The sequence below is a fragment of the Miscanthus floridulus genome, chromosome 14 (genome assembly GCF_019320115.1).
Source record: "Miscanthus floridulus cultivar M001 chromosome 14, ASM1932011v1, whole genome shotgun sequence".
Classification (NCBI taxonomy): Eukaryota; Viridiplantae; Streptophyta; class Magnoliopsida; order Poales; family Poaceae; genus Miscanthus; species Miscanthus floridulus.
In genome coordinates, this window is record NC_089593.1 from 61,995,979 (window position 1) to 62,011,232 (window position 15,254).

A 15,254-nucleotide genomic window follows, 5' to 3' on the forward strand; every position below is an offset into this window, starting at 1 on the left:
CGTCAATGGATATCGCTTTCACACAACAAGGCACGAGCAGAGTCGGCCCAATCGAAGAACCACAAATACCTGGAGTTTTTACGCCAGGCTTTGATGGGGTCGAGTACTACGGAATAATTGAAGAAATATACGAACTAACTTTTCATGGTTGCAAACCTCTTAATCCAAGTCATATTCAAATGTCATTGGTTTGATCCAGATGTCGTGAGACTGCACCCCTAATCTTGGGCTAGTTGAAATTCGACAATCATCCGTCTTACCAGGAGACGACAGTCTATATTGTGGCTCAACAGGCCACACAAGTTTATTATTTGTCATACCCGTGCCAAACCGACAACCGTCTTAAGGGTTGGGATGTTGTGTACAAGGTATCGCCACACTGATAAACTACCTGTACCAAACAATGAAGATTACAATATAGACCCCAACACATATGACGGAGAGTTCTTCCAAGAAGATGGGCTCGAAGGGAGTTTTGTGATAGATTTAACCGAAGCGATCGGAATAGAAGTAGACAATGAAGGGGTTGCTGACGAGGACGCTGGAGACGAGGTTCAGAATGAGAAGGACTTAGAACTACTTCAGCGATTACAATTAGGCAATGATAGTGATCACGACATTCCTCCTTCGGAGCACGGGCATGATTATATCGACATGCGTGATAGTGATGATGAGACTTATGATCCAGCTAATCCCGATCATGACGATTATTTCTAATACATGTATGAGTCATACTAATTTATTTATTATTTATCATATCTTTCTAAGTATGTTTTGTTTATCTGTGCTGATTGGTTTACTCTTTTTATTTGCAGGTAATTGAGCAATGGTGGGCGCTACGAGGAAGCTCGCGGCGATTTGTGAGAGAATCGCCGCTGTAGGGCGTTCAGGTTCAGGTTCTGGGAGGCGTCGAGGTAGGCCTCGAGGCAGGGGTGAGGAGGAGGAGGAGCAGGACCAGGAGCAGGAGCAGAGACAGAGGCAGAGGCAGAGGCAGAGGCAGAGGGGTCGACGGAAGGGTAGGGCGAGGACCCTGTCGCCTGAACCTAACCCCCCGATGTCTGAGGAGGAGGAGGTACCTTCCGCACACGTCTCTGGTGAGGAGGAGGAGGAGGAGGAGCAGGAGCAGGAGCATGAGCAGGAGGGGGAGAGAGAGGGGGAGGAGGCAGGGGATGCCCAGTCCAAGATCTGGTTGCGAGGTCCCTCGTCCCTCCCGAGGCGTCCGATACCTGAGCATAAACGCCCGCTGATTAAACCGACAGGGACCAGGTAAGTAACTTTAAATATTCGGAATAATTTTGATATGTTGAAAATTATAAAAGAAACTAATAATTTATATTAATCACTTGTGCAGGAGTTGGATTAAGCTCAGTGGGGGTGATCACAACCGCAAGGTCAACGGCATCCTTGGCCTTTTGTGCAGGGAACACTTCCCTGGCTTGGTGGTGTACGCCGGACAGCGGGAGCCGGCCTACACGTGGGACCACTATGTTGTCGCCCCCGACGTCTCTGATCGTGATCGTAGGAGATTCACCAACATAGCGGAGCGGGTGAAGGGCGAGCTATGGGTAAGTATTCCTCGTACTACATTGCTCAATACATCACCTTCACTGGACATTCTTGAAATAATAACTTTATACATCGCCTCTATATGCAGGACTTCTACAGATGCCAGGAGGGATTCGAGGCCAAGGCGAAGTCCGTCTCTGAACAAGCCGCCAAGAAGCTCGTGAAGGACATGCACTACGAGGCGCGCGTCCAGGCCATCATCGAGTTCTACGCTCAATACAGAACCATGAAGGTTAAAAAAGAAGAGGCAAGGACAATGAACCTGACCAAGGACCAATTCATGAGTGTAAGCAAAGAACGTTGATACTTACTTTATTTGAGATTAATTACGCTTAATTTCTTTTTTCATAAGTCACATGCTTGATGATGTAGGTGCCTCCGTGGTGGTGCCGAGCGCATATCCGGTGCTGGGAAAAGATGGTGGATGAGTGGTTGCAGCCCGGGTGGTTGGAGCACAACCTTGCTTGCCGGGAGCGGTGTTTGCAGATGCCAGGTGCATCACACCATCAAGGCAGCCTGAGCCTTGATGAATATAGGAAAAAATGGGTATGCAACTCCATTTCTGTATTCTAACGCTCAATTCTGCATAATTTCTAATCATTTTGCATTTTTGCCATAGTCAGTCGTCACATGATGGCCAGTCTTGCTCCCAGCTCAAGGCATGGGTTCTGTCCAAAAAGGGCAAGGCGACGGCCGACATCGACTTTCAACCCGGAGGACCCGCCTGAGGCGTACAGCCATCCAAGCATCCACAGCCGCATCACCCTAGTATACAACGATGGCAAGGGAGGTTCACGGGCCACAGTTCGATCCGAGCTCCCAGGATATTGATGGAGAAATCGTGATGAGGGTGGGAGGAGGCAAGAAGCATGGTCGGTATTGGATTGGCGACAGCGTAATTGACACGGCCTCTACTCCCACTCTCTCCCAGATCAGAGCAAGGAGCACGGACTCGAGCCCAGCGATACAGCCCACGGCCGACCACTGCACAGTTCCAGATAGAGGCTCTCCTAGGTTCTTTCTCTTCTATTCATCATTCGTTGGTTCTTACGTACTTTAGCTTTGCATTGCTTTGCATTGTAACATTGCGATGAAATATTTTAGGCCCAGGTGGAAGCAGAAAAGAAGCAACGAGAGGAGATGGAGGCGAGGGTGGAGCGGTTAGAGGCCGAGCGGCAGAGGATGGACGAAGAAAGTCGGTTGAGGATGGACCAAATGTTCCAATACATGCAGAATTTTACATCGAGTATGGGTCAACCTTTGCCACCGCCACCGATGCTATTCCCTTCACCTCAGCCACCCACAACTACTCCTGTGAGTCACTTGACACCTTGATATCTCCATAAAATATTTGACATACTTTTAGGAATGTGTTAAATAAGCTGTCCAAAGTGTCAGCAAGCTCCTTTACTGCTTTCAATGAAAAAAGTACTCAGGGATACATAGGAAATAAGATCATGTTCAAAATATAAATTTATTTTGACTGGAGCAAGTATTTTGCATCTCCCCTGCACTGGTCTGGGGCTCATGCCTGCTGGATTTGATGGCAGGGTGCTACTGCCCCCTGGTAGACCGCTTCCGGTGGGACCTAATAGGGCCTCATCCTGATTCGTTCAGCTGAAAATCCTCTGTGCACTGCAAATCAGATGGCGAAACACATACTAACCTGATGATTTATTACAGTAGCAGCTAGTCTTTGAACTTCACGTTCCTCTTGATCGGCAAAGAGCTTAGACTTCATTGCTGCTGCTGACACATTCATGTCTAGAGTGAACTAATCCTGGGGAACTACTTTAGGGAAAGGATGGTGGCTAGAATAATGATTTCATATTCAAACTCAACCTAGAGGACACAGGAACATAAAAAAAATCAGGACATGCTGACGTCTGGTCTTACAGGAAGCCAAAAATGTAACCTACACTACCATTCTAAATTGAAAGAGCATCTACTCCAAGTAGCAATTTAGGCTTTTATTTCCAAAATTTTTCTGTTGATAAAACTTTAAACAAAAAAATACTTAGTGAAACTTAAATATAAATGCAAATATAGATGTCATGTCAAAAGAGAATGTCAGGCAACCATTGGTGCTGCTGACTACCAGAATAGCAAATTATACTTCTATTACGTCACCTAAGCTTGAATGGCAAATCCACTTTTCTCATGTTCAATAAATGGTGCACTGGTTCTCCAAACAAGAAAAAAAGAAGAAGGGCGGAGCTACTCACCAGTGACATGACCGGATTAGAAGAATTAATGAATGGAAGCTGATTTCCTTGTTGAATATTTTGAACTGGAGCTCCTAAGAACACACTCATCAATATTAAGCCATAACTTACAACAGGAGCAAATTACCAACAGCTAAATAGTAAATGGACAAAAAATGAATTCAGCTGATAGGGAAACTTAGTGATGTAAAACACCTGAAGTTGATGGGGAGGACCACATCCTTTTAATGTTGATGTTTGTAGGTTGAGAATTTTCTGGGGTCTATAGATTGTTACTCGATCAGACATGATTAATAAGAGCATCTATCATCTATGGAGATACTCACATTGGCGATTTGGAGTTTCATCATTTCTTCTTATCTTTTGCTGTGTGGTGTGGCCAGAGCAATGAGCATGATGCATTCTTCACTTTGCTGTCATGAATGGATGTGTTCCCTTTTTTTTTGTCAACCTTGCTGACTTAGTAATGCGCATCATTGACATATTCAGCTCTGATTTCCTGACGCAAAGAATTCTTCGTGTCGTCATTCACTACGGGAAACAGTGACAATGCCGAGTGCTTTAGATGCACACATTTCGATACTGAAATTCACTTTGCAATATGAAGTCTAACACTGTTAAAAAGGAAGCTAACACTGTTTTGAATACTTCTCTTTTGTGCAGAATCAATCGGCGGCATCAAATAATCAGTTTCAAGACCCGGATTTGTCGCAGAGGTTCCAAGGGCCTACGCAGTGATTGCATTTGTATTGTGTCTTAGTTGTGACTTGTGATGATGGTTTATTGTAAATTGAGATGATGGTTTATTGTGACATGTGATGATGGTTTCTTGTGAATTATGATGATGGTTTATTGTGAATTATGATACCTGTGACAAATAATTATGCCTGTCATGATGTTTTATTGTGAATTGTCATGGTTTTTTTGTGGATTGAGAGATATGTGACATTATTAAAAAAGAGACCATTTTCCATTCTGGTAACCTTCTTTGCCGAGTGTATTCCAGTGGACACTCGGCAAAGTGACCATAAAATCTGACCGCTGGAGCTTGTTTGGCGAGTGTTTTAGTTCTGACACTCGGCAAACTTTGAAAACTTTGCCGAGTGTTTTAGTTCTGACACTCGGCAAACTTTGGAAACTTTGCCGAGTGTTTTAGTTATGACACTCGGCAAACTTTGAAAACTTTGCCGAGTGTTTTAGTTATGACACTCGGCAAACTTGGGAAACTTTGCCGAGTGTTTTAGTTCTGACACTCGACAACCTTAGGAAATTTTGCCGAGTGTTTTATTTCTGACACTCGGCAAAGTTGAGAAACTTTGCCGAGTGTTTTCCGTCGTGCACTCGGCAAAATCGACATCGCCGTTCCGTCCCGTCAATTTTTTTTTGCCGAGAGTTTATTTTTGCCGAGTGTTTACTGACAGTCGGCAAACTGTTTGCCGAGTGCCCGATGAAAAACACTCGGCAAACTACTGTTTGCCAACAAATCAATGCCGTGTGTTGTATGCCGAGTGTAACACTCGGCAAAGTATTTGCCGAGTGTTTTTGGGCATTTGCCGAGTGCCCTTGATACTCGGCAAATCTACTGTATCCCGTAGTGCCACGTTATTAATCATAAACTAATTAGATTTAATTGATTTGTCTCGTGCATTAGTCTCCTTTATAATTAGCCTAATTTAATTATTCTAGTTGATATGAAACATCCCGCGGCAGCAGTCCCTGGCTGGCCTTGCTGTGCGTTGTTGAATGTTGATGAAGCTTTTGAATGCTGGATGGGACGCGCATTCAATTCCAAGTGGCCGGGCTGGAGCTGGATTGGATGGGCGCTGGACCTAATCTCCCTCCACAAAAATAGATCGAATATGGTCGAATATCATTGATATTATATCTATTTTTATATTTATGTTCGTATTGAGATTTAAATATGGATAATATCAATCATATCGAATAGGATACGATTGATATGCACTTTAACTATTCGGATACGAATACGGTATCGGATATTCATATCCGAACTTAGATACGGACATATCTAAACTCCTCTAAACAAATTCGGTCTCGAATACGGTTAAAAAATATCCGTACCGTTTTCACGGCTGCTGTTGCATCGTCTGTCTTTAATAATGCCGTTCCATCCGCGCCCTACTCATCCACCCGAATGCGACACACCACCCACGAAAGCAACCTGTCTGCTCTGATTTTTTTTTAATTTTAACACTTCTTGAAAATTAATTTTAAATCTAACACGGTCGGGTTTTTTTAAACTAACACTTTTGGCCGCGCCTATTGCCCCGGCGCGGCCAAATGCCTGTGCCGTGCCATGCATGGTGGCGCGGCAGAGGGTTGACGTGGCGGCGACCAGAATCGCTGACCGCTGACGGGGCAGGGCCTGTCGCGCCGCTGATCTTGGTGTGGCAGTGCAGCGTCTTGATCCGTGGCGCAGCAGAGCTGAATAAAACCCCACGGCCAGTCCCGCCTGATCCGTGGCGCGGCAGAGCCGAATAAATATCGCGAGTGAGCCCCCCGTCCGCACGCACCCCTGCCCGCCCGCCCGCCGCCCCCCCCCCCACCCCCCCCCCCCCCGCCCGCTACCATCGCCCGCACGCGGCCGCTCCCGCACACGCCGCAACCGCCCGCGCCCGCGCCGGCCGCGCCACGAACGCCGGCGTGTCAAGGCCGCGCGCTCCTAAGGTACCTTCCTCTTTATTTCATGTTATTTTGATTATTATTGTTTGAGGACAATTAGTGATTTAGGATAATTAGTAATATAGGATAGTTAGGGTTTTATGATTGTTATTGATTTATGATAGTTATGTTAGTGAATTTGTTTATGATTTACGTAGGTACTTTTTAGGTTTGAGGTTAGGATTTTGGTTTTAGGGATTGATTAGGTATTTATTATTTAGTTTATAGTTAGTTATTTAGTTAGGGATTTTGGTTATAGATACTAGTTTATAAATGTCGGTACTTACTAGTGCGTGATGCGTCGATTTTGATGACTTCACGTAGTTTCGTCAAATGCTTATAGTCCTAGTGAAGTTGTTTATGTTACTAGTGCGTGATATGTCTGTTAATTTTACTTTGAATATATACATGTACTTTCATATTGCATAACAAGTAGTTCAAATTTTACAATGCTACATAATGTTAATTTGAATTTTGTTAATTTGAATACTCTAGTGCTTCGTTTATCAATTTTAACAGGATGGCCCTTCCCACGCAACACCCGTTTGTAACAGGATGGCTCCTCCCACGCAGCACCCGTTGTACCCTATTCTTGAGGTGGAGTACGACGACCAGCACCGAGCACACATCTTGAGTGACAACGACGCAGAGGTGGCCTTCCCTACTTTGAGGCCCCGCACGCACACCAGGGCGCACCAGTGGGACGAGCGTTATGCACTGTACATACGGCGTGGCGGCTTTCTCGAGCTTGTCCGTGTTGTCAACCATGGGTTTTTGCCCCTTGACCCAGCACTACTTACTGCAGCTGTAAACATGTGCGAGTGCATTCTTTGTACGTAAACTTTCTTGTAACAAATTTAAGGCAACTAACAGTCTTTCTATTCTTATAACAGGTGGAGGCCTAAGTCTCACACGTTCCACCTACCTTGTGGCGAGATGAGCTTGACCATGCAGGACGTGAAGGCTATTTTTGACCTTCGGTTTGGGGGACTTTCAGTGACAGAGATAGTTGACAACGATCACTGGAGGGAGCTGGTGGCTCAGTTTACTAGCTTTCTTTCACCGGACGACGAGGCTTCCAAGAAAAATAAGTGAGAAATTGAAGCCTATTGAATACTTGCATTGCTTTTCTGCAGCCATCGGGTCTCATGTTCTTTGGTAAATTTCAGAAAAACATCCGGTGTTTCATCGTCCTGGATCACGGAGCGCTTTGATTACTTGGACCCATAGGCTGAGGAGGCTTAGATCGACAGGTTCGCTCGAGTATGGCTCTGGCACTTTCTTGGTGCTTTCCTCTTCCCAGACGCCTCGGGCAACACCATTAGCTGGATCTTCCTTGACATACTACGCCAGCAGTGGGAGAACATAGCGGCATACAGCTAGGGTAGCGCAGTCCTAGCATGGATGTATCGACAGCTATGCGTTGCCTGTCGTCGTACCTCAGGGTATGCGAACCTTGGAGGTTGCTCGTACCTACTCCAGGTTTGGTGTTTGGAACGATGGCTCATTGGGAGGCCACTTAGTACTGGTTTACCGGTAAGTACTTCGGTTCATTATATTCTTCGATATGGTTACATATGATGAGTTTATTAATGGCTAATTCATTATCGTGTTCAATACATCAATGGAACAGGCAGGATACACTCCCTACAGCTCTGTTTATCTGGACGGAATCAGAGTTAGTTAGAGAGAATACGAGGTGCAAGTACAGGGAGTACACAAACGGTCTCGACGTCCTGACACAGCACCAGGTTATACTTTCTTTACTATCATAACTGTGTCTTGTTTGATCTACACTATATCACAACCTAACTTAATTATGAAATTTTAGATGCATTGGTATGCTTGGGATGCTCCGGAGCTCCAGTACTATCTCAGTCCTGTCACAAGGGACGAGTATCACTGCGATGTCCGTCTTATTTTCTTCCATGTGGTCGAGATTCACTTGCCCATCAGGGTCTGCAGACAATTTGGAAGAATGACAGGCTGTCCACCACCGCTTTACTCCACCAACCAAGGATCGCACGTTTCGGTGTTTCGAATAAACACCGGCTAATAAATTTATGATTGTTGCGCGTTAGGCCCTGATGGTGCACTAAAGGACACGAGGTTTATACTGGTTCGGGCTGAACGTCCCTACGTCCAGTTTGCCGCTGCTCGTGTTATTAGTATCGAAAATGATTCGTAGTAGGGATACAAATGGTCGAGAGAGGGACGAGTCCCAAGTCTCTGATGGAATGATCGAAAAGGTCGCCGAGAGCTTGGTCGCTGCTTAGCCGTGTGTGAAGTATCGTGTGTGTGTTGAACTTATCCGTCCAGAGTCGGTCCCTTTGGTGGAGGGCCCTGCCCTCCCTTTTATAGACCAAGGGGGGAGCAGGGGTTACAGATCGGAGAAAGAGAAAAATATCAAAGGTATTGAAGGTCCTTCGAGGGAGCCGGATCTTTCTTTTTCCCTATGCCTGCCCTGCTTAACACGGCAGACCGTGTCAGAGGTGACGTGTTTGCTGATCTTCGTAGGCCATGCCCTGGCCTTATTTAGTAGGTGGGTGCGTCCCATCCTACACCAGCGGACGGGGTGGCGCGCCGGAGAGCCGCGCCGTGACCCCTTGGGGAGTAATAGTGGAAGTGATCATATGTCCGTCACTGGAGATGATGTGATTTCTGTCTTGGACCGTAATGGCTGTCGTATGTCTGCGTTAGTATATCGGTGTATTGCACTACTGGACTCAGTGAATTTGCCGAGTGCCAGGGGCACTCGGCAAAGCCCAATTTGCACTCGGCAAAGGCTTTGCCGAGTGCTGCACTCGGCAAAGGCTTTGCCGAGTGCTGCACTCGGCAAAGAGCACTCGGCAAAAAAAGAGTCGGCAAAGACGTCTTTGCCGAGTGTCTTTTGTCGGGCACTCGGCAAAGCCTTTGCCGAGTGCCGACACTCGGCAAAGTTGGAACCGAAAAAAAGCCGAAAAAAATGGGAATTTTTACCCAAAAAAAATGAATTTTTTTTTTTAATTGGTGGAGGCCCCCACCGGTCAGCGCCCATCCATCTCCGGCTTTTTTCGCGTAAATTTCACGGCTACGCGGCCGACGGGATTTGAACCCAAGACCTCCTGCTGCGCACAAACCTCCTCTACCACTACACCACACTATCACTTGTGTCTAGATTCCGTTTTAGTTCCCAATATATTATACTAAACCGAGTGTAAATTGCTTATTTGAGACCCTAAATGAATTCAAATCAAAAAGTGGTCAACTACAAAGTTTCATAACTTTTTGAGATCTACAATTTTCATTTAGTAAGTTTTTCCATCCGAGGTCGTTTGAAAAATTTGAATTTTAAATTTGAGAGATTCAAACCTAGTTTTGCATGATAAGATGATTTCAAATCAAAAAGTTGTCAACTACATAGTTTCATAACTTTTGGAGATCTACAATTTTCATTTAGGAAGTTTTTTCATCCGAGGTCGTTTGAAAAATTCAAATTTTAAAATTTTCAAATTCAAACGTCGTTTTTGCATGAAAAATGATTTCAAATCAAAATGTTGCCAACTACAAAATTTCATAACTTCTCAAGATCTACAAAGTTTATTTTGGTCATTTGTTCATCCGACATAGTGGTAGTAACATTGTTCACAAATCATATATATCTCTCTTCTATTTTCATGAAATTAATATGAGAGATGTATATTTTATGAACAACGTTATTGTCGCTTTGTCAAATGAAGAAATGACCAAAATAAACTTTGTAGATCTTGAGAAGTTATACAACTTTGTAGTTGAAAAGTTTTTCATTTGAATTCATTTAGGGCCTCAAAAATTGATTCGAAAAACTGATTTGCCGAGGGCAAAAAAATACACACGGCAAAATACCTCTTTGCCGAGTGCCAAAATATAGGCACTCGGCAAAATACGGCTTTGCCGAGTGCTAGAAAAAAGGCACTCGGCAAACTGAGAGTAAATTGCTTGTTTGAGGCCCTAAATGAATTCAAATCAAAAAGTGGTCAACTACAAAGTTTCATAACTTTTTGAGATCTACAATTTTCATTTAGTAAGTTTTTCCATCCGAGGTCGTTTGAAAAATTTGAATTTTAAATTTGAGAGATTCAAACATAGTTTTGCATGATAAGATGATTTCAAATCAAAAAGTTGTCAACTACATAGTTTCATAACTTTTGGAGATCTACAATTTTCATTTAGGAAGTTTTTTCATCCGAGGTCGTTTGAAGAATTCAAATTTTAAAATTTTCAAATTCAAACGTCATTTTTGCATGACCAGATGATTTCAAATCAAAATGTTGCCAACTACAAAATTTCATAACTTATCAAGATCTATAAAGTTTATTTTGGTCATTTGTTCATCCGACGTAGTGGTAGTAACATTGTTCACAAATCTTATATATGTATCTTCTACTTTCATGAAATTAATATGAGAGATATGAGATATGTAGATTTTATGAACAACGTTATTGTCGCTTTGTCAAATGAAGAAATGACCAAAATAAACTTTGTAGATCTTGAGAAGTTATACAACTTTGTAGTTGAAAAGTTTTTCATTTGAATTCATTTAGGGCCTCAAAAATTGCTTCGAAAAAATGATTTGCCGAGGGCAAAAAAAAAATGCACACGGCAAAAAGCTTCTTTGCCGAGTGCCAGAAAAAAACACTCGGCAAAGACGTATTTTGCCGTGTGTTTTTGTTTGCCGAGTGTATTTTATTTGGCACTCGGCAAACACGGTATTTGCCGAGTGCCCGATAAAATACACTCGGCAAAGCCTCGGCACTCGGCAAATCGCCGGTTTCCGGTAGTGTTGCACTGTACCACCCTCGGTGCTAGAATATAGGTTGTTTTGGGTTCTCTGGCTAGCTTTTGCTATTATGTATCTAGACCTACAATACGTTTAGATGTATATTAAAAGTTATATATTTATCAAGAAAAACTAAAACGATCTATGCATCGAAACGTATCGGAGGGAGTATATTACTAGGATCAAGTAACGATAGATGAATTTGCGGTCGGTCGCCGTACGTATTACGACGTTATTGCCGACTCGGACACTCACCTGTTCATCATCACTCACCAATCCAAATCCAAACGAAATCTGGACCTAAGGGGCTGTTTGGTTCCCCGCCTCAACTTGCCAAGCCTTGCATGCGGCAGCCACAACTGGCCCCCTCGATTCCTACGCCACAAGCTATGGCACGCCAGGATCCGCCGCCGTAAGTGCGGTGTGGCAGGTGACGGCCGGCATCCAAACAGCCTCCAAATTCATTCTCCATCCAATCCAACGTACGTAATGAAAACATCTTGCAACCCCTAGCCACGTCCCCTACTATCTTGTCGGTTCGCCTGCCTTGCTTGCTTTCCTCCAAGCAAATCCAAATCCAGTGAGCCCATCTCTCCTCCCTGGTGATGCTAGTCCTATATAAAGCCCACGCACCGCGTGCTACCTTCTCCAAACACGCAACACTCGCCTCCTCCTCCTCACTCCATCAGTCCCTCCAACCAGCCAACCCACAGTCCCACACCTACAGCACCGCCAGCCTCCGCCGCCGCCGAAGATGACGCTGACGATCCCCGACGAGGTGCGCGCGAAGGCGGAGATCTACCTGGGCGACGCAGCCGGTCAAGAAAAAACCCGCCTCCTCCTCCACGAAACCGGCCTCCCGAGCGGCCTGCTCCCGCTGCAGGACATCATCGAGTGCGGGTACGTGGAGGAGACGGGCTTCGTGTGGCTCAAGCAGCGCCGCAAGGTGGACCACTACTTCGCGAAAGCCGACCGCCACGTGACCTACGGCGCCGAGGTGTCGGCGGTGGCGGACAAGGGCCGGCTGAAGAAGGTCACGGGGGTGAAGGCCAAGGAGATGCTGATCTGGGTCACGCTCCACGAGATCTGCGTCGATGACCCGCCCCAGGGGAAGCTCCACTGCAAGGCGATTGGGGGTTTGTCCAGGAGCTTCCCTGTTGAGGCGTTTGAGGCCGACGATGGCCGCGTTGTTGTTCCCAGGAACGTCGGTGGCGGTGCTGCTGCGGAGGCGGTGGAGAAGAAAGTGGAAGCGGCGGCGGAGGGGGAAAAGAAAGCGGCCGTCGCCGAGGAAGGGAGCAAGGGCGACAAGGACGCCGCTGGCGTCGACAAGGTCGAGGAGAAGCTCAAGGAGATGAGCACGGCGGAGCAGGTGGTTCAGGGAGAGGCGATGGCCGCCAAGAACTGATCGGTGATCGATCCGGCCGCCGTACGTGCACGGTGCACCTACCCACCGGGCCGGCCGGCGGCCATATGGCCATTATATAATTTACTATAAGCATCGTCAGAGGAACTGAAGAAAAAACACAAATTAAAGAGGAGGAGGAGGAGGAGAAGAGCTACTCATGTATCCATCGGAGACGACGAGTATTAATCGAGAGAGACGGCAGAGCTGCTCGATCGATGGGTGCTCGATTTTCTCTAGAATAATGCATGCCCGCATGCACGATCTGTTATTTTTTTTTTTTACTTCTTCTAAAATTTCCTGCTGTTATTATTAAAACTCGCTTAAGATTAAGAAAGTGATGCTATCTCTGTGAATGTCCACCAGTACAAAAACAGGCTGTACTACGGTTCTCAACCCCTTCAGTCCCGGTTTCAGAACCGGGAGCACGATTCCATGACTAAAGGGCCCCTCCTTTAGTCCCGGTTGATAAGACCAACCGGGACTAAAGAAGCCTCCCGACCTGGCCACTTGGGGCGGCCCTTTAGTCCCGGTTGGTATTACCAACCGGGACTAAAGGTTTTTTTTTGTTTCTATTTTTAATTGATGATTCGTTTTGGTTTTCGAATAGGTTTTCAAAAACGCATTAATGTTCGAACATTTTGTACAAACTAAAGTATGAAACTAACGTATATATTACATGCATATACATATATTGTACGTTATTTTATGTACATATAATATATATATATATATATATATATATATATATTACAAATAAATAAATTCACTCCATCCGGTTTGGCTTCCATGTTTCGTTGACGTCATTGTAGAACTCGCCGGCGGGGTTGAGGACCTGGTCATTAAAAAATCCTGCTATGGTCTCTTGAATTGCTTTCAGTTGGTCACGTCGTATGACTTTTTCCTTCAACCATAGAGTCGTCAATAAAAATTAAAGGAAAATTATTAATATATATATATATATGTGTGTGTGTGTGTTGGTCACGTGATTCCTTATATATATGAGCAACAAAAGAAATTGTGAATATATGAATATATTTATATAACGTATTTTGAGGATCTCTTCAGGAGTTTTTTTTGCGTACGCTATGATGAACTCGCAAACATAGTATCCGCAGTAGTTGTTCTCCTGTTCTTGCCTCAGAACCCACTTTTATGAGAAAAAAGATCCGGTGAATTGAAAGTATGCATGGTGTTAATTGAATTATATATATATATATATATATATATATATATATATATATATATATATATATATATATATATATATATATATATATATATATATATATATATATATAGCTAGTACTTACTTTGTATGCGATTACATCTAGTGGCGCTTTGTAATGTTTCATGTGGTGTTCCTCAATGAAACTTTTCCAAACACTGCGTCCAATAAAATAAAAAATTAATTTGGCCTTTAATAATTGTTGTAGTTAAGAGATCGGGGTAAATATACTTACTAGAGAGACCAAATTATCATTGGATAATATCTATCATGTCTTGGTACACTGTTTCCTCTTTTTTTATCGAGTCTAAGATGCTCAACCGACTATTGGCCATATCGATGACCATCAATATCCAGTGATTGCTGTATATGTTTTTATACACAAATATGATCGACATTAACTAGAGTCAACAAATGTCCATATGATCGACATTAATTATTTAACACTCACTTGAAGTTGTAGGGGAAAAGTATGTTCTTGTTTTGTTGGTTCACTAAGAACCTCATGAGATTTTTCTCGGGTTCAGCTTTCCATTGAGACGAGGGGTTAGGGTATTTGAATACGACTTTTGGATCAACGAAACCAACATCATTATCCTTTCTCTTTCTGAGTTCTGTCATCTCATATCTGCATATATAAAAATATAGTGTGAGGATATATAATTTATATATATACATGTAGCTTTATATATATACACTTTAATAGTAGAAAATAATCACACTTACAGACAATAGCAGCTAATGAGACTTTTGTCGAGAGAGTCCAGGTGGCATAGTTGGTGTAATTCTACAAACTCGACATATATAACGTCATCGCCACGGAAGTAATGTTGGTTTCTAACTCTGACAGGAACAAAGGCCTCTCCCCGTTCACACGTTGCCATGTACCACTTGTTTAGCAGATACATTTACGTACCAAGTTCACCTAAGGCCTCAAGGTTGTATAGACTCTTTCTATGTTCAAATTTCTTCCAAGGATCCACTTTCGGAGCAGATGGTCCTTCAGCGAGCACTTGGGCAAGGTCCAAACCAGTTTCCTCGTAAAACCGAGCCAGCTCCTCAAAATCGATGTCTAAGTCTAAGTTCGAACCATATTCATTACGAACGATAAGAGGGGGGACTGATTGTTGCGATTGTTGTCCGAGTTGTGCAACACCTTTCCCTGTTTTAGTCTTTTTCTGCGCCGCCTCAAATGACTTGGTGAGAGAGCGGTCGTAGTCCGATTTTGGCAAGGCCTTTTGAGATTCCTGCTTCTTCTGGTCCACCTTCTTTCTTAAAAGATCTGGAGGTAGGTAGAAGTACGGTTTCTCCGGGTTCTCCCTTGCTTCTCGTTGCTTTTTCACTTTTTTAAAG

General features: G+C 44.1%; 1 protein-coding gene across 1 annotated transcript; it reads left to right on the top strand.

Moving 5' to 3' along the window:
- Positions 1 to 11,905: 11,905 nt before the first annotated feature.
- LOC136504618 (uncharacterized) lies at positions 11,906 to 13,019 on the top strand. The gene has a single exon (XM_066499577.1). It carries the CDS (start codon positions 12,026 to 12,028, stop codon positions 12,674 to 12,676), a length of 651 nt encoding a protein of 216 aa, XP_066355674.1. The 5' UTR covers positions 11,906 to 12,025; the 3' UTR covers positions 12,677 to 13,019.
- Positions 13,020 to 15,254: the final 2,235 nt, after the last annotated feature.